Below are 22792 nucleotides of genomic sequence, written 5' to 3' on the forward strand. Positions count from 1 at the left end.
AAACTAACACACCATCTACCCCAAACTCAAAACTAACACACCATCTACCCCAAACTCAAAACTAACACACCATCAACCCCAAACTCAAAACTAACACACCATCTACCCCAAACTCAAAACTCACACACCATCAACCCCAAACTCAAAACTCACACACCATCTGCCCCAAACTCAAAACTCACACACCATCTACCCCAAACTCAAAACTCACACACCATCAACCCCAAACTCAAAACTCACACACCATCTGCCCCAAACTCAAAACTCACACACCATCTACCCCAAACTCAAAACTCACACACCATCTACCCCAAACTCAAAACTCACACACCATCTACCCCAAACTCAAAACTCACACACCATCAACCCCAAACTCAAAACTCACACACCATCTACCCCAAACTCAAAACTCACACACCATCTACCCCAAACTCAAAACGCACACACCATCTACCCCAAACTCAAAACTGACTCTTATTACACCGGTCTAAGACATCATACTCCTAAACTCGGCATTTCCTGTCTCTGAGATGACCTTGGACATAGCGATTTGATTTGTATGTTATGGTACAACCCCCCATAATGTACTCCAAATGAAACAGGAGCCTTGTTGAAATACTACAACTTCCCTCCCTGTGGATCAAATCCTACAAAATAACCAACCTTCCCCTAAGAATGACTTTAGCTGCATGTTTTGGCAATGCTTCTTACTTTTCTCCCTTTCTCTCTCTCTCTCTTGCACCCAAAACCTAGTTGCTCTGAGCCTTTGGAAATGTGTTAATGTCTAGTGAAGGGGATGGATCAATGTTGTGCTGTTAAACCCAGAGCCGTAGATATACTGGGTTCTAACTAACTATCATCCATGAACTCTGTGATGTGTCTGGCTCTGGCTGAACGATTATGTCTGATCAATTACACCTCAGTAGGATTCCCAAAGCACTAAAGAGATTCTTGCAATAAATGTACAGATACGTTTGTATAGATGTTGGAGATCAGATATTCAGGATGGTAGTTCCACCAAGACTTAGTGGGAACTATGAGAATCTGGATATTATAGTCTGATACTGGAGGTTGGACAACATAAAGCATGCAGTATTCTTAGAGGACATACTGTCTGGATTGGAATAGAAAGTTGGCTAACCTCAACCCAGTCGGACAAGAGTTATACACTCAATGGCGAATATACACACAATTATGTATGTAACTGATTTAAACACAACACACAGGTACACCCACACACAGACACACAACCACACACACACACACACACACACTCAAACACACACACACACACTCAAACACACACACACACACACACTCAAACACACAGAAGCACTGAGCTGTGTTAAAACTGTTGCTATAATTTCTACCTCCTATCTTGCACATTGTATAATTGTATGGCTTGAAGTGATAGAGCCTAACTGAATAAACATATTATTCTCTTCAAATATGATACATAAATGTTCTAATGCAAGAACTTTTAATGCAAGTCATGTATTTCAACATATTGAATAAATGATCCACAACATGAAAGTGTTAATGTGTGTAATGTGTTCAAAATGTGTAGCTAGGTTAAACATTTTATAGAAATGCGCTATTCCATTTTATTCTATTCTTATGGAACCACAGATTTAATGTTGCATATTATATATTGTTTCATGTATTAGACTATTAAACCTCTAACTCATGCTTGGGTTAAACCTCTAACTCATGATTGGGTTAAACCTCTAACTTATGATTGGGTTAATGTTCATATTTTGTGGGCAGTTCCTTTCACCACAAAACTCTCGAAACATCAGACATGTCCCCCCCCCCATCTAAACTCCCCCTCTTCCGGATTTCTATTGGTTAGTCAGCCCGAAAGGCCATCCTGGTTCGATGGCGTTATCGAATCAAAAGGCTCGATGTCATATGAAGCCTTGTGGTCCCACGGCCCTACGATCACTCGCGAAGGCTGTCGGGAGGTTTAGTTCAGAAGCTATGCGATAAAATAAACGCCAACGCGGTCAAAAACTACAATACACCGAATTCCCAAGTTCTGTGTGCGTCGTACTCTCCCATTTGACAGGTAAAGAGACACCAGTGAAGAGGGATTTGCCAAACAGACTGTCACTACGAGCAAGGACAAGATAATAATGGTAAGAAGGACTGCAGATATTGCAACCTAGTGTGTAGTTGCTTATTTAGTTATCTATTTATGAAAGGTATCTAACGTTCAGGCGTGATATCGCTCTGTGTCGTGATTGGCTAGCCAGACAAGTTTATTATCTGGAGACTAAGCGCTGTCTACTGTAGCTAGGTAACGTTAGCTAGCTAGATGTATTCTAGCCAAGGTAACGTGCTATTTTTACTAATGTTAGTGGGTCATCTCTATTATTAGACTTTGTTTATCTGGGTCTTTCGAGCTATAGTTTCACCTCAAATTCGTCACATTACTGCAGAGAACATACTGTCGAAGCTACTGCTGACAGCACCGCTGGGATGTTGTTAGCGGTCATTTACTGTAGTTGTGCAGTTTGCTGTAAAGATGTTCATCCTGTCTGCTTGTGTGTGCAATGAGCTTACAGTTTTAGTTAGTTGGCTATATCAATGTAGCTAACTAACTCAGTACTGGTAGTTAACAAACTGAGAGTTGTTGACACTGTGAACTATGTTTCTGTATAAGCATTCTTTGGGTGGGATAAGCACAAACCAGACCTTTATTTACATGTGATGCTTTGGAAACTAATGCTGTTGTTTTCTATCTCCCTCCTGCTTTTCCCTCACAATCTGAAATGTGCTCTGCTCTCAGGGTGACAGTAGTTGCAGCAACGGGACCCACCACTCGGGGGCGGCGCAGTCAGACCCACAGCTGTTTGAGGCCCAGTTTGAGGAGCTGGTGACCGAGCTCACAGAGCAGGACCTCACAGACTCTGTCCTCGCTGACGCTCTCAACAGACTCCGAGAGGTAGGGGTTGTGAGAACACCATAGGAAGTTTTTAAAGTATTTCTCCTTCAGATCTATGAGAAGTGTCTAGGGGTAGGTGCTAGGGTTTGATTTGAGAAATTGAGATGTGCAAAGATGCCATACAACTAATCTCTATTTCTTTCTCTTAGGTGTTGCATTACAACACTCCTGGCGGAAAAAGAAACAGAGGCCTGTCTGTGATTGGCTCTTTGAGGGAGCTTGTTCCTCCCACTGAGCTGACCCAGGATGCTGTTCGACGGGCCCTGCTGGTTGGCTGGTGCATTGAGCTGGTGAGAGACACGCACTCAGTTATTGCCTCAATTAGCACTTTGCTGAGGTACCACAGTGAAATGACTAACGCTGACTTTTTATTTCTCTCTCCTCTCTCTCTCAGCTCCAGGCGTTCTTCTTGGTAGCTGATGACATCATGGATGCTTCAGTGACTCGGAGAGGTCAGCCCTGCTGGTACAAGAGGGTGAGACTGACTGTTATCGCTCTCACAAGAATTGTAGTCTAATCTAAAAGCATTATGGTCAGCCAAATGGTTTACCCAAAATTAACTGTAAGCTTACATCAACTTCCATATTGCATCACCTGTCAACAACACCATGTGTCCCTGTTAACGTATTAGGCTTTAAAGGGTTTGCTCAGTCAGTAACATAGCTGTTGTTTCTCAGGAGAGTGTGGGTCTGGATGCCATCAATGATTCCTTCCTCCTGGAGGGATCCATCTACAGACTACTGCGCAGACACTGCAGGGCACAGCCCTACTATGTACACCTATTGGAGCTCTTCACTGAGGTACACAATCACACACACACACATACTTACACAGCTGACTCTTGTGCTGTAGCTGACTATTGTTTCTCTGTCCCTGTGTGTTTCAGACGTCCTTCCAGACCGAGCTGGGCCAGGCACTGGACCTGATGACCGCTCCTCCTGGTCAAATAGACCTCAACCGCTTCACCATGGAGAGGTTTGTAAGAGGGAGAGGGGTGGGATATAACGATGGAGGGTTATATGGAGATTCAAGGTACAGGTGATTTGGGGGGTGTTGAGTGTATTGTTGGGGTCTGGAAGGGTATAATCTTTAATCTTTCTCCCTCCCTCTCCCTGTGTGTCAGATATAAGGCCATAGTAAAGTACAAGACTGCCTTCTACTCCTTCTACCTCCCTGTGGCAGCAGCCATGTACATGGTGAGTGTTTAGTGTTGTAATGTCTGGTCAGTCTCATTATACAAGGTGCAGAAACTCTAACTTATACAAATGGTGTATCTCTTTCTGAATAATTCCCAGGCGGGCATCGACAGTGAAGAGGAACACAACAACGCCAAACATATCTTACTGGAGATGGGAGAGTTCTTCCAGATACAGGTGAGACCACAGTAATTATATAAGACTGACACACACACACAAACAATGTCATAACAGCATTGTTTTACAATGTTTCTCTGTTGCCAGGATGACTACCTGGATTGCTATGGCGACCCGGCGGTGACAGGGAAGATTGGAACAGACATCCAGGACAACAAATGCGGCTGGCTGGTGGTGACCGCTCTAGGGGTCATGACCCCGGAACAAAGGGCAGAGCTGGAGGTGAGAGGTCAACCATGAACAGTCACAGTTGACCATTGAACTGTAAACACACCTAAGCCATGATGGATGGATGGATGATTGAGGGAATGAATGCATTTATTCACTTCTTTACATAGCTCAATACAGTAAACTGCTCTGACTAGAATATCTCTGAGAAATAATTCACTTTTATTGTCCTCTTCCAGTCATGTTATGGTCGGCATGACAGTGTGGAGAAGGTGAAAGCACTGTACAACACCCTACAGATGCCCACCCTGTACCACCAATACGAAGACGACAGCTATCAGCGCTTACAGAAACTCATCGCGCGCCACGCCCAAAACCTTCCACACGCAGTTTTCCTCAACTTTGCCAAGAAAATCTACAAGAGAAACAAGTGAACACTATGATGAGACTGTTTTTATTTAGTGTGTGTTGCACTGTAGCTGGACTGAGGAGGGCTAGTTGGTGTGGCTGCTTCCATTTCGGTCCCTTGCTCCTACCCCTTCAGTGAACACCATGGGGTTAAGGGCTAGGGCAGGGCTCTCCAACCCTGGTCCTGGAGAGCTACCATCCTGTAGGTTTTCGCTCCAACCCTAATCTAATGCACCTGATTGTAATAAGAGTGGAAACCTACAGGAGGGTAGCTCTCCAGGAACAGGTTTGGGGAGCCCTGGGTTAGGTTAAGGGTCTAGGGACCTAAATAGAACAAGGCTTTAGTTTGGACTGCGAGTGAACCTGGTTGAGGCCAGTCAGTCTTAAACCTGGTCTTCAAGGACCCCTGTGTGCCCTTTTTTCTTCTTCTCCATAATATGATTTTCAATTATGTACAGAATAACTGATTACTCAAACTGGGAATACCATGTCATCATTGATGATGACGTGAGTATAACATCATGTCACTGTTAGGAACTGTCTGCTCTAGAATCCTGTGGATTTGATGATGACGGCAGGGTATGACATCATTATTGGTTGATGATCACATCAATCAGGATGACAACCTGGGGCTCTGGTCTCTACCGGCAGGGGGCTCTGGTCTCTACCGGCAGGGGGCTCTGGTCTCTACCGGCAGGGGGCTCTGGTCTCTACCGGCAGAGTGAATGGACTAGAGCAGGAAGCTGCCTGAAAGGAACAATCCTGCTGTCTCTCACACCATGTTCTGTCTTTGTATTATGTTTTCTCTATCTCCCTCTGTGTATAATCATCTCTTTCTAATTACTACTGTACCTCTATCTCACTCTGTGTATAATCATCTCTTTCTAATTACTACTGTACCTCTATCTCCCTCTGTGTATAATCATCTCTTTCTAATTACTACTGTACCTCTATCTCCCTCTGTGTATAATCATCTCTTTCTAATTACTACTGTACCTCTATCTCCCTCTGTGTATAATCATCTCTTTCTAATTACTACTGTACCTCTATCTCCCTCTGTGTATAATCATCTCTTTCTAATTACTACTGTACATCTACCTGCTGCTGACAATATGGCATCGTATTGCTTTTAATAAAGAAATGTGACCAACATGGGTTTAGTATTCAGACCTTTTGTGGAAAACAATATAGTACAGCGAGCAGTAACATTGTGTATGGCTTTCCATCATGATTCATAAAGACAATGAGTCTATTTTTCACGGTTCCTGTTTCCTTATTAAACACAGTCTTCATCGATCAGTGTGACAAGGTTACTATACAGCATGTGCTTTTACCATGTTACCTTCCATTTCCACTGAGAATGAAAGAGAATAATAAAGATGGAGGGAGTGTGATGGCGGATAGGAAGAATGGTTCCAATACTAGAGATCAAAGAGAATACTGGTAGAAGATTCCGTAGTGATTGTCTTTTTCTTGGAGGGAGGAAGCGAAGGTTTAGAGGGATGGAAGGAGCTGACAGATGAACAGAGAGGGAGATTGTTTGGTGAGGCAGAAGAGGGGTGTGGTCCCGGCGGATGACGAAAGATAAGGTGGTCGCGAGAGGAGAGAGCTCTCGCTTTAACCCTTGGAGAGGCTGTTCGTTGGTCGGACGGGGTTGCGCGCTCGCATCCGTTTACCGAGAACGGGATCCAGCATATCCATCTTCTCCTCAACAAAGCCGATGGTGAGTCAAATATCTCACAATCATATGATTATAGGTGTTGTTGATCAAATGCTCTCTATTTACCGAGATCTAGGCTATACGTTTTGCTATGCTTTCAACACCTGCCCACATCCCCAGATCCAGATAATCAATGTCAATAGCCGTTTTCTTGATTTATAGACTACGGTTGTTTACTAGAATGACAGACATAATCATGTTATAGTTAATTTAATAAACATTGCGATACATTTTGTCATAGTAGCGGGGGGTGGCTGTGTCAGGACGATGCGGCTTGAGGTACCCCCTCTCTCCCCCCTCCGCCACATCAGGTCGATAAATCCGATGGTAAATACCGAAAATCCAGCAGATGATGTGCTCTGCGGTTACGGGGCGTTATTCTAACGGTTCTGAACAGGGCGACGTGTCCCAGGCGCGATCTAAGCGCGGTTCAGGTTATGATTTATATGGGCCTACCTTCTCCCTGTTTGATGTGAAGGACACGGTGCTGCTGGGGAGGAATATGTGTTCAGCCTTGGCAGTGGATGAGTTTTAAAAGACGTTAGTCATTGCGCAATTGAGGATTTTCTTCTCTAAATAATTTGATCTTGTTTACTAAAGATGTTTGTACTAGGCTATATATTGGGGCAGCAGGTAGCCTAGTGAGCGTTGGGCGAGTAATAGAAAGGTTGCTAGATCGAATCCCTGAGCTGACAAGGTAACAATTTTGTCGTTAACCCACTGTTCCTAGGCCGTCATTGTAAATAATAATTTGTTCTTAACTGATTTGCAAATAAGCTTAAAATTGAGATAGTTCATTTTGATTTAGCACGATTCAATTTACTTGGCCTATACTTAACCTATTTGTCAGAGAGAGAGTTACAGTACATCCTTTCTCACTCCATCAAGCTGAATCTCAGAGTAGACTGGGATGCTGAAGACAACAATCCTTCATTAGTTCCCAACTGTTTTCATGGAGATCTCCTCTCTATCACTGACATTGCATTTAGGTGTGTGTGCATGTGTCTGTCTCTCTGTCTGTTTATATATAGAGAGAGGGAGTGAGGAGAGATGGATTTAATTTTCATCTAACTGGTCCCAGCACTGAGGAGGTAATTATACAGCAGAAAAGGCCCAATAGTTATATGGGACAAACCAGGGGATTTAACTTGTAAGATTTCTTATGAACAAGAACAAGCTGGTCCCTTATACAGTTAGAGGAGCACAGAATCCTCTCATCTCTATTATCTACTGTGCCTCTATTGACTGCATGTCTCTTTTGATGTTGCAGGATCTTTGGAGTCAAGCCAAGATGTGACCGTCACGTTTTGGATCTCTCCTTCCTTTAGATAGAAAACAGAACCCCTGTTTCTATAGAAACATAAATAATTGACAATTAGAAAACTATTATTCCTAAAAATGCACTCCTCTAGCCGAACCTTCGCTCCGCCCTTGAGGCCTCGTCGTATCGACACGAGCAGGCGGACCACCACCGCAGCGGAACCAAAGCCACACGGCCCTGTTTCCCAGAGGGAAGACAAAAACATGAACACCTCTTCCTCTCCTCGGCGCGCCACCAAAGCGACCCCTGAGTCTTCCAGGACCAGGGTGGGGGTCCAGCCTCGTGCCCCCTTGGGTCAGTCCAGATTGGGCTTACAGAGAAACACAGCTCCCCTCTCTACGACCAAACCCAAAAGTGTCCGTGCAGCAGCAGCTGTGTCGAAACGCGCCCCTCTTCCTGCTCTTCCTCATCTGGACCCCAATTGTAATGAACCCAGCCTGCCTTGTCTGTGTTGCGACGGCCATTCCCCCCAGGACAATAACAGTCTGTTCAACCACAACCACAACAACAACAATACCATCTCCATCAGACAGCAGCTGAAGCTTCAGCCCCCTCCACCACCTCCCCTGCTACCCCAGAGACAGGAGGGGACAGGGGGCAAGACCAAGACACAGGCCAGCCCCTCTCAGCCCCAGCCTCAGGTCCTGGCCCCAGCCTGCCCCCCTAATGCCCTGGAACTGGAGAAAGGAACACAAGTTGAGGAGAATGCAGATGTTAACAAGAACACAGATGTGGTCATAGACAACAAGAAAGAAACGGAGGAAGAGATGGATGACAAGAAAGAAACAGAGGAGGAAGAGGAAAACAGTGTTGATGTTGAAGTTGATGATGAGGAGGAGGGAGATGATGATGATGATGACGACACGTTGGTCCCATCGTGCTGCGACTGCCCTCCCTCTCTCCTGGATCTCTCCCTGACCTCCTCCACCTCCTCATCCTCCACTTCCATCAGCTCCTGCTCCGATCTGGAGTCAGACTGCGCCGATCTCTCCACCTCTCTCTCGTCCTCTGACCACAAGTGGAACGCTGATCTGTCAATTTCTCAGGACCACACTCACATTCATGTTCCTGAACGCTACCCAGCCTCCCGTTCCCCCCCTGTCCTGCTCCTCAACCCCAAACCCCCTTCTGTCTCTCGTTGCCCTTCCTCCCCCCCACACGCCTGCTCCCCAGACGAGGGCTACCCCTCCGCCCCCGCCTCCCCCTCCTCCTCCGACTACCTGGGGGTCAAAGGTCAGACAGGCTTAGGGTCAGATGTCACCAAACTAGGCCTCCTGGACTTCCTGGAGTCAGTGGGAGACTTTGGAAAGATGGAGCGCTTTAGCCAGGTGATTCAGGTGGCTCGCTGGGACCTGGAGGGGGATCCTCAGGGGGATCTACTGAGGGATCGACTGGATCACCTGGACCGACTGGAGAGTGTCAACAGGCAGGTGAAGCTGGCCCACATCACCAGGCTCCATGAGAAGGGACTGGATCTAGGCGATCTGGGCAAGGAGGATCTCTCTGATGTTCTGGATGAGATGGGGAACGTGGATATGTCTTGGAAGCTGTATAAGGGCCGGGGAGGGTCTTTGGGAGATTCCCAGGAGTTCTCTGATGCTGGAGTGGACCTGACAGCACCTTCAGACTGTGACGAGCCCCTGACCTCTTCGCCCATAGAGCTCCCACCGAGACCCCCCAAACCCCCTGCCCGCTATGCCAGCGTGAACTCTGAACTCCACACCTACATCAACATCAGCCGTGACATCACCCCCTCCGTCTCTGTCTGCACCTCTCCATCCTCATCCCCCACTTTCTACACCTTCAGGTGTGAGAAGGCCCTCCCTCCTTCCCCACGCTCCATCCCCCCTCCTCTTCTCTGTCAGCCCATCCCTTACTTTACTCTCTACAAATCATCCTCTCTCCCATTCTCCCTCCCCTCCTCCACTCCCCCCATCCCTCCCCCTCGGAGGAAGCACCTAGCCCGTAAGGAGGCTCAGCGTCTCGCCACCCTCCAAGCAGGATGCGGGAAGACCCCCCTGTCCCTCTCCCCTCCCACCTCTCGCCTCCCTCCTTTCCCCCCTGCCCCCACCATTTCCATCTCCAACTCCACCACCCCCCTTGCCATCCCTCCCCCGCCCTCTCTCCCCCCTCCTCCCTCTTTCCATGCGTTGGATGATGAGATCCGTAAGCTACTGGTGCTAGCAGGACTGACCCAGGCTGAGCTCCTCAAACTCAGCCCAGAGCTGGGGGTTTGTGTGGGGGGACTGGAGGAGGAGGGAGAGGGGGAGACCCACCACACCTCCAGGCCTGGACAGACACATGATAGTGGGATGAGGAGAAAAGAGGAGAAGGCTAAGGAGCAGTATGATATAGATGGGTTGGCTGTGGATGGATGGAGAGATGGAGGAGGGAGGTCAGAGGTGGAGAGGGATAGAGAGACTGATATATTTGGAGGAGTAAAGGAGGGAGAGAAAGAGGAGAGCAGAGATGTGTTTAGAACCACGTCTTTCACTGACATGGCGAGAAGGAGGAAGAGAAACAGCGGGTTTGGGGCTAACGTTAGCCTAGCATCTGACTCCTACTACAGCACTGGCAATACCAACACCTCTAACAATGTTAACTTCGAGACTTTCAAATATTCCCCTGTGCTCTCGGAAACCCCTCCCCCTCCTCCTCCGCGTCCCTTACCCCCTGTCCCCCCTACCCTGCCCCCCCTCAAAGTTTGCACCCTTCTCGCCAACTCTTTACGCCCTGAGCGATTTGATTGGCTCATGGCTTTCTCCCCCGATGGTGAAACCCTGACCCTGCCCCCGCCCTTGGAAGTTAGAAAATCCAATGAGGAAACCCTGAAGAAATCTACTTCCGGGTCAACGTCAGGGTCGGGTTCAAAAGTGATGACCTTCAAGGAACTGCGTAACCGTAGCAAACACAGCTCCCCGGCATACCAACTAATAACTGAACCGGATCCTGATCCTACAGTCATAACCCCTGACCCTGACTTCCTCTACAATCTCAAGTGGAGGAGGGAAAAGACGGACAGCGACGGAATCCAATGGGAGTACACCTCCCAGGCCCAGGCCACCTTCCTGCAACCACCTCCCCTCACCTCATTGGCTGCTTTTAGGGAAATGTTCCAGAAAGCAGAGGATGCTATTGGACACCCCGAGTTATGTCCCTCGCAGCGGATTGGGTGCTCAGCCAGTGAAGGGAACCTGTGGAGGATGGATGGACAGAGAAAAGAGGAGGGAGAAAAGAGGAAAGAAGAGGTAGAGGAAGAAGAGGTGGAGGTGAGAGGAACAGCTGATGGAGGAAGAACCTGGGAGTCAAGAACTACAGGTGAGTTAGATGATGATGATGATGATGACTATCGGCCTAGTTGCTGACTGTGAGGTGCTGATTTGGGGTGAAAATGTGGAGGTAGTAACAAACTACAGTATTCACTGAAGCCACCTTCCATCTGATATTATGTACACAACACCACATCTGAAACTGTGTCCTCTCTTGGGAATAAAAACTAAACCAGCAGAGAGAAGGGTGACAAAAACACGGGGAGAATTCTCCGCATTCCAGAGTAGAGGGAAAGAGAAATAAGGGGAACAAGAGAGAGATGCATACATAGATGGGTGCAGTGGAATGTAGTTTCTATCTAGGATGGACAGATAGATGATGGAGATGGAAAGGAGGAGAGAAAAAGGACTAGATGGGCTGCACTCATTCTTTTTCAGGGATGGACAGGTGAGTGTATGGGGCAGAGTGGGAGAGTGAGACAGAGAGGGAGGAAGAGTATGGGGCAGAGTGGGAGAGGGAGACAGAGAGGGAGGAAGTGTATGGGGCAGAGTGGGAGAGGGAGACAGAGAGGGAGGAAGAGATGGTGGAATCTCTTCAGTGCTTCCTGTGGGCCTGGTGTGATGTCATCACTGCCTTTATTCAATTATTCATCCAATCTGCAGACCGGGGGGAAGTAATGGAGTACCCACAGCTATCTCTCTCTCTCTTCCCATCTCCTCTCCCTCTCTCTCCCCATCTCCCTCTCTCTCACTCTGTCCATCTCCCTCTAGCTCACTCTCTCTCCCCTCTCTCTCTCCCCCATCTCCCTCTCTCTACCCATCTCTCTCTCCCCATCTCCCTCTCCCCATCTCCCTCTAGCTCTCTTTCTCTGTATATCTCTCTTCCTCTCTTTCTGTCTCTTTCCTCCTCCCTCATTCTCTTTCTATCCTTTTCACTGTTTATACACTGTAGCCTGTTCTCTCGGTCTCCCCATATCCCTCTCTCTACCCATCTCCCTCTCCCCATCTCCCTCTAGCTCTCTTTCTCTGTATATCTCTCTTCCTCTCCCTCTCTCTACCCATCTCCCTCTCCCCATCTCCCTCTAGCTCTCTTTCTCTGTATATCTCTCTCCCTCTCCCTCTCTCTCCCCATCTCCCTCTCTCTCTCAGTCTCCCGTTCCTTCTATCATGCTCTCTCTCTCTGTCTCCCCTTCCCTCTATCATGCTCTCTCTCTCCCCATCTCCCTCTCTCTCTGTCTCCCCTTCCCTCTATCATGCTCTCTCTCTCTCCCCATCTCTCACTCTGTCTCCCCTTCCCTCTATCATGCTCTCTCTCTCTCTACCCATCTCCCTCTCTCTCTCCCCATCTCTCTCTCTCTCTCCCCATCTCTCTCTCTCTCCCCATCTCCCTCTCTCTCCCCATCTCTCTCTCTCTCCCCATCTCCCTCTCTCTCTCAGTCTCCCCTTCCCTCTATCATGCTCTCTCTCTCTCCCCATCTCCCTCTCTCTCTCAGTCTCCCTCTCTCTCTCGGTCTCCCCTTCCCTCTATCATGCTCTCTCTCTCTCCCCATCTCCCTCTCTCTCTCGGTCTCCCCTTCCCTCTATCATGCTCTCTCTCTCTCCCCATCTCCCTCTCTCTCTGTCTCCCCTTCCCTCTATCATGCTCTCTCTCTCTCCCCATCTCCCTCTCTCTCTCAGTCTCTCGTTCCTTCTATCATGCTCTCTCTCTCTGTCTCCCCTTCCCTCTATCATGCTCTCTCTTTCTCCCCATCTCCCTCTCTCTCTGTCTCCCCTTCCCTCTATCATGCTCTCTCTCTCTCCCCATCTCTCACTCTGTCTCCCCTTCCCTCTATCATGCTCTCTCTCTCTCTACCCATCTCCCTCTCTCTCTCCCCATCTCTCTCTCTCTCTCTCTCCCCATCTCTCTCTCTCTCTCCCCATCTCCCTCTCTCTCCCCATCTCTCTCTCTCTCCCCATCTCCCTCTCTCTCTGTCTCCCCTTCCCTCTATCATGCTCTCTCTCTCTCCCCATCTCCCTCTCTCGGTCTCCCCTTCCCTCTATCATGCTCTCTCTCTCTCCCCCCATCTCTCTCTCCCCATCTCTCTCTCTCCCCATCTCTCTCTCCCCATCTCTCTCTCTCCCCATCTCTCTCTCTCCCCATCTCTCTCTCTCTCTCCCCATCTCTCTCTCTCTCTCCCCATCTCCCTCTCTCTCCCCATCTCCCTCTCTCTCCCCATCTCCCTCTCTCTCCCCATCTCTCTCTCTCTCTCTCCCCATCTCCCTCTCTCTACCCATCTCCCTCTCGGTCTCCCCTTCCCTCTATCATGCTCTCTCTCTCTCCACTATCTGGTGAGTCATTGGTTCATGTTTTGTTGCCTACTTCCTCCTGTCTCTCTTCTGTCCTTGACCTCTCACTCACTCCTTTCTCCTCTATCTTCCATCTTTCTTTTTTCCAGACTGTTCTCGTAAAATTATGGCAAATTAGTTCGCAATGAGCCTTGCGGCCCAAACTGTACCCTGACTCTGCGTGCAATGAGCGCAAGAGAAGTGACACAATTTCCCTAGTTTAATATTGCCTGCTAACATGAATTTATTTTAACTAAATATGCAGGTTTAAAAATATATACTTCTGTGTATTGATTTTAAGAAAGGCATTGGTGTTTATGGTTAGGTACGATTGTTCAACGATTGTTCTTTTTTCGCAAATGCGCTTTTGTTAAATCATCCCCCATTTGGCGAAGTTGGGTGTCTTTGTTAGGTTGAAATGGTCTTCACACAGTTAGCAACGAGCCAGGCGGCCCAAACTGCTGCGTATACCCTGACTCTGTTGCACAGAACGCAAGAGAAGTGACACAATTTCTCTAGTTAAAAAAATTCATGTTAGCAGGCAATATTAACTAAATATGCAGGAGGTTTAAAAATATATACTTGTGTATTGATTTTAAGAAAGGCGTTGCTGTTTATGGTTAGGTACACATTGGTGCAACGACAGTGCTTTATTCGCGAATGCGCTTGTTAAATCACCTGTTTGGTGAAATAGGCTGTGATTCAATGATAAATGAACAGGCACCGCATTGATTATATGCAACGCAGGACAAGCTAGATAAACTAATAATATCATCAACCATGTGTAGTTAACTAGTGATTATGTTAAAATTGATTTTTTTAAATAATATAAGTTTAATGCTAGCTAACACCTTACCTTGGCTCCTTGCTGCTCTCACATAACAGGTAGTCAGCCTGCCACGCAGTCTCCTCGTGGAGTGCAATATAATCAGCCATGATCGGTGTCCAAAAATGCAGATTACCGATTGTTCTGAAAACTTAAAATGGGTCCTAATTAACCGGCCATTCCGATTAATCGGTCGACCTCTAGTTCTTAGTTCCATAGGCTGAAGGGCTGAATACCTCTATTAATTTGTATTTCAATTTCACAGCTTTATTGTTTTGATAACAACTTACATTAAGTCATTTCATTGTGTGGTGATTGTCTGAAATATATATTTTTCTAATCAAAGTCACAATGCGTGTGTGTGTGTGAATGTGTGTGTAGTGTGCTTCCCTCTGTGTGTATGTAAAAGCCAAATTGTATGGTATTTGTAAACGTAGAAGGAGTTATGTGTGGTCAGCTCTTCACAGCAGTAGGATAAACTTATCCTAGGTTATGTATGGCCACAGACTGTAAACAAATAATACAATTCAGACCAGACTATTTGTCACGTGTGCGTGTACAGCTTTAAGAACCAAACAGGAGGGGCTCCATCTACCAACCAATGGCAGAGACTTATTTCACAGTAGCGCAAAATAAACCAGGAAGTGTAATGTGTGGCTGCATCTGAGACAGTCAGATCAACTCAAGGCTAAACCAAGGTACGGTAGTTAACACGCTCTGTGTAGCCTCTCTCTGTCACGGTGATATTAAATGAGACAATGTATTTCTGTGCAGAATGGACTAGTCAGCATAGGCTATTATCCAATCATCTCCAAGGAGACAGAGAGATAGACAGTGCGCAGCCAGGCAGGAAGAGAACTCTCCATAGCCTGACTCAGCGTAACCAACGGTACTTTTCTCTGCTAGAGAGAGGGAAAGAAAAAGAGAGAGAGAGAAGGTGAAGATAGAGAACAGCATACCACTACTGTACAGAGAGAGGACAGCATACCACTACTGTACAGAGAGAGAGGACAGCATACCACTACTGTACAGAGAGAGAGGACAGCATACCACTACTTTACAGAGAGAGGACAGCATACCACTACTGTACAGAGAGAGAGAGGACAGCATACCACTACTGTACAGAGAGAGAGGACAGCATACCACTACTGTACAGAGAGAGAGGACAGCATACCACTACTGTACAGAGAGAGAGGACAGCATACCACTACTGTACAGAGAGAGAGGACAGCATACCACTACTGTACAGAGAGAGAGGACAGCATACCACTACTGTACAGAGAGAGAGGACAGCATACCACTACTGTACAGAGAGAGAGGACAGCATACCACTACTGTACAGAGAGAGAGGACAGCATACCACTACTGTACAGAGAGAGAGAGGACAGCATACCACTACTGTACAGAGAGAGATAGAGAGAGAGGACAGCATACCACTACTGTACAGATAGAGAGAGAGGACAGCATACCACTACTGTACAGAGAGAGAGAGAGGACAGTATACCACTACTGTACAGAGAGATAGGACAGCATACCACTACTGTACAGAGAGAGAGGACAGCATACCACTACTGTACAGAGAGAGAGAGGACAGCATACCACTACTGTACAGAGAGAGAGAGAGAGAGAGAGAGAGAGAGAGAGGACAGCATACCACTACTGTACAGAGAGAGAGAGGACAGCATACCACTACTGTACAGAGAGAGAGAGAGGACAGCATACCACTACTGTACAGAGAGAGAGGACAGCATACCACTACTGTACAGAGAGAGAGAGAGAGGACAGCATACCACTACTGTACAGAGAGAGAGAGAGGACAGCATACCACTACTGTACAGAGAGAGAGAGAGAGGACAGCATACCACTACTGTACAGAGAGAGAGAGAGGACAGCATACCACTACTGTACATAGAGAGAGAGAGAGAGGACAGCATACCACTACTGTACAGAGAGAGAGAGAGGACAGCATACCACTACTGTACATAGAGAGAGAGAGAGAGAGAGGACAGCATACCACTACTGTACATAGAGCGAGAGAGGACAGCATACCACTACTGTGGACAGTGATAACCTCATCTTTGCCAGTCACCTGCACATATCTGTTTTATAATACAGAATACACACTGACGGAAGAGTAGAACGTGAAACCACTAGCTTAAAGGTTTGGGCGTGGTTGAAATAATAGTGAACGACAGAGTAGGAAACGAAAGAGAAAGGCTTCTCTAAACCTGAACTTTGACTCCTCTGTTCATGAACCACCTCCATTGACTCTGTCATGTATTGTGGTCAGTCTGTGTGTGTCTGTTGGGTCAGACTATTGGACATACTGTATGTTGTTGTGTGGTACTGGGTGGTGTACTGCGTTACTGCATGTTGTGGTGGGGATCTACTGGTTTACATTGCATTCTTCTCTCAACAGACACTAACATTCTCTCCATCTCTCTCTCTCCTCCCAATTTATTTGCAACATACATTTTTGCTCCTCTCCTTGTTCTCATCCCTCTATCCCATCGTCCTTCCAACGTTTGTCCATGGCTCTGCTTCTCCTTCACCTTCCCCTCTTCTCTGCTTTCGCTTGTCCTCCGGCCCCTAACTACCCCTACCTGCCCCTAACTACCCCTACCTACCCCTACCTGCCCCACCTACCCCTACCTACCCCTACCTGCCCCCAACTACCCCTACCTGCCCCCAACTACCCCTACCTACCCCTACCTGCCCCCAACTACCCCTACCTGCCCCTACCTACCCCTACCTACCCCTACCTACCCCTACCTGCCCCACCTACCCCTACCTGCCCCAACTACCCCTACCTGCTCCCAACTACCCCTACCTACCCCTACCTGCCCCCAACTACCCCTACCTACCCCCAACTATCCCTACCTACCCCCAACTACCCCTACCTGCCCCCAACTACCCCTACCTGCCCCCAACTACCCCTACCTGCCCCTACCTGCCCCACCTACCCCTACCTACCCCTACCTGCCCCCAACTACCCCTACCTGCCCCCAACTACCCCTACCTGCCCCCAACTACCCCTACCTACCCCTACCTTTCCCCAACTACCCCCACCTACCCCTACCTGCCCCACCTACCCCTACCTGCCCCAACTACCCCTACCTGCCCCCAACTATCCCTACCTGCCCCTACCTACCCCTACCTACCCCTACCTGCCCCACCTACCCCTACCTGTCCCAACTACCCCTACCTGCTCCCAACTACCCCTACCTGCTCCCAACTACCTCTACCTACCCCTACCTGCCCCCAACTACCCCTACCTACCCCCAACTACCCCTACCTGGCCCTACCTGCCTCCAACTACCCCTACCTACCCCTACCTGCCCCCAACTACCCCCACCTGCCCCCAACTACCCCTACCTGGCCCTACCTGCCCCCAACTACCCCTACCTGCCCCAACTACCCCTACCTGCCCCCACCTACCCCTACCTACCCCTACCTGCCCCTACCTGTCCCCAACTACCCCTACCTATCCCCAACTACCCATACCTACCCCTACCTGCCCCCAACTACCCCTACCTACCCCCAACTACCCCTACCTACCCCTACCTGCCCCCAACCTACCCCTACCTGCCCCCAATTACCCCCAATTACCCCCAACTACCCCTACCTGCCCCCAACTACCCCTACCTGGCCCTACCTGGCCCCAACTACCCCTACCTGGCCCTACCTGCCCCACCTACCCCTACCTGCCCCCAACTACCCCCACCTACCCCCAACTACCCCTACCTGGCCCTACCTGGCCCCAACTACCCCTACCTGCCCCCAACTACCCCTACCTACCCCCAACTACCCCTACCTGCCTCCAACTACCCCCAACTACCCCTACCTGCCCCCAACTACTCCTACCTGGCCCTACCTGCCTCCAACTACCCCCAACTACCCCTACCTACCCCTACCTGCCCCCAACTACCCCCACCTGCCCCCAACTACCCCTACCTGCCCCAACTACCCCTACCTGCCCCCACCTACCCCTACCTACCCCTACCTGCCCCCAACTACCCCTACCTATCCCCAACTACCCCTACCTGGCCCTACCTGCCCCAAACTACCCATACCTACCCCTACCTGCCCCCAACTACCCCTACCTACCCCCAACTACCCCTACCTACCCCTACCTGCCCCACAACCTACCCCTACCTGCCCCCAACTACCCCAATTACCCCCAACTACCCCTACCTGCCCCCAACTACCCCTACCTGGCCCTACCTGGCCCCAACTACCCCTACCTGCCCCCAACTACCCCTACCTGCCCCCAACTACCCCCACCTACCCCCAACTACCCCTACCTGGCCCTACCTGGCCCCAACTACCCCTACCTGCCCCCAACTACCCCTACCTGCCCCCAACTACCCATTCCTGGCCCTACCTGCCCCCTACTACCCCTACCTGCCCCCAACTACCCCTACCTGCCCCCAACTACCCCTACCTGGCCCTACCTGCCCCCAAATGCCCCCAAATGCCCCTACCTGCCCCCAAATGCCCCTACCTGCCCCCAACTACCCCCACCTACCCCCAACTACCCCTACCTGGCCCTACCTGGCCCCAACTACCCCTACCTGCCCCCAACTACCCCTACCTGCCCCCAACTACCCCTACCTGGCCCTACCTGCCCCCAACTACCCCTACCTGCCCCCAACTACCCCTACCTGCCCCCAACTACCCCTACCTGGCCCTACCTGCCCCCAAATGCCCCTACCTGCCCCCAAATGCCCCTACCTGCCCCCAAATGCCCCTACCTGCCCCCAACTACCCCTACCTGCCCCTAACTACCCCTACCTGCTCCCCCACCCACACACACCACTTACTCACACTCCTACCCCCTGAATGCCCCCCATGTCCACCTCAAATCCCCATTTCCACCTCAACCTGCCCCTGTTAATCATACTCCTCTCCCTTCTCCCCTTTGCACCTTTTGACTGGGCAGTGTCCTCACCCCCTCTCTCCCTGGCCCACTCCCAGCCCTCCTCATATTTCCTCCACTCTGTAATCCCCCCTTACCACCCAGGATACTGTGGTGCTCATACGAGACCAGTCCCCAGGACCCAACCTCATAGCCACACTGAAGTCCAGTCCATGGCCCCTAACCCCTACACTACCCAGTCCACGGCCCCTAACCCCTACACTACCCAGTCCACAGCCATAGGTCCTAACTCCTACACTAACCAGTCCACGACCCCTAACCCCTACACTAACCAGTCCACGACCCCTAACCCCTACACTACCCAGTCCATGGCCCCTAACCCCTACACTACCCAGTCCACAGCCATAGGCCCTAACTCCTACACTACCCAGTCCACGACCCCTAACCCCTACACTACCCAGTCCACGACCCCTAACCCCTACACTACCCAGCTATCTAACCCCTTTGCTACACCATACAGTCACACAGATTTAAATGAAGACAGCCATGGAACTTATTCTGAGAATGATATTGATTCTGGATATAGTGACTATTTTAAGAAGGATGGAGGCCTAGACTCTGCACATCGTTTTGGAAAGGACTTCAAGAGCAACATTGATAGTTTGTATCGTTATGTGAATGAGTCCAAGACTAAAGAAAAGCTGGAGTATGGCTTTGTCTCTGAATCCATCACTGACTTTGACTCCCTCTACTGCACCACTAACGTCACACAGCCTCACACCGGCTCACACACACTCGTCAGCAATGACACACACACTCAAGGCTGCACCACCCCATATAAAAACGTTGACGCGATGATGATGGCATATGCCAAAACACACACTGTCGGTTCCCTTGGTCGCACTGACACACACACACACACACACACCTCTCACCCTGGCCAGAGCAGAACCTCTAAAGATCTCCCTCCCCTCCCTACCTGGTACCTCTACCACCCCAAAAACTGTCCCATCCACAGGGGTGCCCCTCCCCGCCTCTCCCCCATCGGGGCTCTCGACCCCCCCTATCGCTCTGGGGCCCCCCCTCCGGGCCTGGATGCGTCCTGCCTCAGCTCACCCCTGTTCCCCCGCTCTCACACCCTCCCTGCCCTGGCCGCCCCCCTCTACTACCCCTTCCTCTACCCCCCTATCCCCCCCAGGAAAACCTCAGACCCCCCAAAACTCATCCAGACTCCGCCGCTGCCGCCCGCACTGAGTAAGAGCTCTCTCTCTCACACTCCCTCCCCTGTCTAACACCCTGCTCGCCTGTCTGTCTAACACCCTGCTCGCCTGTCTGTCTAACACCCTGCTTGCCTGTCTGTCACTCTGTCTGTCTGTCTAACACCCTGCTCGCCTGTCTGTCTAACACCCTGCTCGCCTGTCTGTCTAACACCCTGCTCGCTTGTCTGTCTAACACCCTGCTCGCCTGTCTGTCTAACACCCTGCTCGCCTGTCTGTCTAACATCCTGCTCGCCTGTCTGTCTAACACCCTGCTCGCCTGCCTGTCTAACACCCTGCTCGCCTGCCTGTCTAACACCCTGCTCGCCTGCCTGTCTAACACCCTGCTCGCCTGTCTGTCTAACACCCTGCTCGCCTGTCTGTCACTCTGTCTGTCTGTCTAACACCCTGCTCGCCTGTCTGTCTAACACCCTGCTCGCCTGTCTGTTAGCCTGTCTAACACCCTGCTCGCCTGTCTGTCAGCCTGTCTAACACCCTGCTCGCCTGTCTGTCAGTCTGTCTAACACCCTGCTCGCCTGTCTGTCACTCCGTTAGTCTGTCTAACACCCTGCTCGCCTGTCTGTCTGTCTGTCTGTCTGTATATCTACATCTCTATCGCCCTGTCAGTCTGTCTGTCTGTTTAATCTGTCTGTCCATCTTGAGTGTGTATATCTATCTCGCTGTCAGTCAGTATGTCTGTCTGTTTGTCTATAGTCTGTCTGTTTGTATATCAGTCTGTCTGTTTGTATATCAGTCTGTCTGTTTGTTTGTATATCAGTCTGTCTGTTTGTATATCAGTGTGTCTGTCTGTCTGTCTGTCTGTCTGTCTGTCTGTCTGTCTGTATCTCTGTATCTCTGTCTGTCTGTATCTCTGTATCTCTGTATCTCTGTATCTCTGTCAGTCTGTCTCTCCATGCTGTTGTGTGTCTGTGTTGCATGGAGTGCTGAAATAGACACCTCACCTTAATAAAGCTATGACCTTCAGCTTCTGTTGAACCATGATAATCACTGTGACGGTTATTATCACACTTTAGTGTATGCATGAATGTGTGCATTGGTGTAGGTGCGTGTGTTTGGGTGTGACTATAGATGATGTGTTTAATGTAGTGGTGAATGGCTATAAACTGGGCTGAACACTAACCTTCTACAGTGTCTATATGTTTCATCATGAGGTCAGACTAAGGAATGTTCTCACACCTTACTGATATCACAGGAGGCTGTTGAGGGGAGGACGGCTCATAATAATGGCTGGAACGGAGCCAATGGAATGGCATCAAACACCTGGCAAGGTGTTTAATGTACAGTGCCTTGCGAAAGTATTCGGCCCCCTTGAACTTTGCGACCTTTTGCCACATTTCAGGCTTCAAACATAAAGATATAAAACTGTATTTTTTTGTGAAGAATCAACAACAAGTGGGACACAATCATGAAGTGGAACGACATTTATTGGATATTTCAAACTTTTTTAACAAATCAAAAACTGAAAAATTGGGCGTGCAAAATTATTCAGCCCCCTTAAGTTAATACTTTGTAGCACAACCTTTTGCTGCGATTACAGCTGTAAGTCGCTTGAGGTATGTCTCTATCAGTTTTGCACATCGAGTAAAATACTTGAAATACTTGTCTTTGTCCAGCAACCGGCTCAGAGGCTCACAGACTGTTGATAGGTGTGGCATGAACTTTGCAAGATAGTTTGCAAAGCCGATGAGAAGCTGTACTCCTTTTGCATCAGACGGGTTTGGCTTGTCGAGGATCACTGTCTTTGTCTAGGTCCGGCTTCGGGCCTTTGGCCGAGAGAATGCGACCATGGAAGTGGACATCTTTCACCTTGAACTGCAGCTTCTTCTGGCCAAGGCCAAGCTTAACTGATCGGCAGCGCTCCATCAGTGCCAGGAGCTTCACATCATGAATACGTTCTGCTTCTTCGTCTGTGTCACCACAGCCTACGATCAGGACATCACCGGCTATGGGTTCAATGCCCTTGAGCCCAGCCAGTAACTCGTGCTGCTTGCGTTGGTATACCTCAGGCGCCACTGAGACACCAAACGGGAGCTTGAGCCAGCGTTTCCCACCCCAGGGGTCCAGAAGGTAGTCATGAAGCTGCTTTCTTCGTCCAGCTTGCATTGAAGGAATGCATCTCGGGCATCCACCAAGGTGAAAATCCTGGCCTTTGGAAGCTTATAGAGGACATCCTCTAGTGTCGGCATGATGTAGTGGGATCGTTTCAGTGCTTGGTTCAGATGCTTCGGGTCGATGCAGACCCTCAGCTTCTCTGTTTTTTTCACTATGACCATATTGCT

At 49.4% G+C, this 22792-nt stretch overlaps 2 protein-coding genes across 6 annotated transcripts in view; both read left to right on the forward strand.

The window, feature by feature from the left end:
• Positions 1 to 1941: 1941 nt before the first annotated feature.
• LOC110520852 (farnesyl pyrophosphate synthase) lies at positions 1942 to 6048 on the forward strand. Of its 2 annotated transcripts, XR_005040446.1 has the most exons (11): positions 1942 to 2138; positions 2792 to 2947; positions 3097 to 3237; positions 3342 to 3422; positions 3625 to 3747; positions 3834 to 3922; positions 4071 to 4143; positions 4243 to 4320; positions 4408 to 4542; positions 4728 to 5063; positions 5168 to 6048. XR_005040446.1 is itself a non-coding variant. In XM_021598291.2 (10 exons), exons 1-10 carry the CDS (start codon positions 2136 to 2138, stop codon positions 4920 to 4922), a joined length of 1074 nt encoding a protein of 357 aa, XP_021453966.2. In that variant the 5' UTR covers positions 1942 to 2135; the 3' UTR covers positions 4923 to 6048. The 2 variants fall into 2 exon arrangements, 1 of the variants encoding a protein (XP_021453966.2); XM_021598291.2 differs by having other exon boundaries at positions 4728 to 6048.
• A 452-nt stretch (positions 6049 to 6500) lies between these two features.
• Positions 6501 to 22792, forward strand: part of LOC110520836 — a 28129-nt gene continuing 11837 nt past the window's right edge. For 3 of the 4 annotated variants that reach the window (XM_036967881.1, XM_036967889.1, XM_036967883.1), the window contains exons 1-3: positions 6501 to 6619; positions 7887 to 11255; positions 19300 to 20490. In XM_036967881.1, the coding sequence (XP_036823776.1) occupies positions 8015 to 11255; positions 19300 to 20490 (4432 nt within the window). In that variant the 5' untranslated portion in view covers positions 6501 to 6619; positions 7887 to 8014. The remainder of the gene's footprint in view (positions 6620 to 7886; positions 11256 to 19299; positions 20491 to 22792) is intronic. The other variant, XM_036967898.1, reaches the window with a different exon arrangement.

This window comes from Oncorhynchus mykiss, chromosome 3, assembly GCF_013265735.2.
Source record: "Oncorhynchus mykiss isolate Arlee chromosome 3, USDA_OmykA_1.1, whole genome shotgun sequence".
In the NCBI taxonomy this organism is placed as follows: domain Eukaryota; kingdom Metazoa; phylum Chordata; class Actinopteri; order Salmoniformes; family Salmonidae; genus Oncorhynchus; species Oncorhynchus mykiss.

Bases quoted from the DNA above. Each gene is read 5' to 3' on its own strand.
- LOC110520852 (XM_021598291.2), top strand. The intron at 4,144-4,242 runs GTGAGTGTTTAG...AATAATTCCCAG, and splicing joins TGGCAGCAGCCATGTACATG to GCGGGCATCGACAGTGAAGA. The intron at 4,321-4,407 runs GTGAGACCACAG...CTCTGTTGCCAG, and splicing joins GAGAGTTCTTCCAGATACAG to GATGACTACCTGGATTGCTA.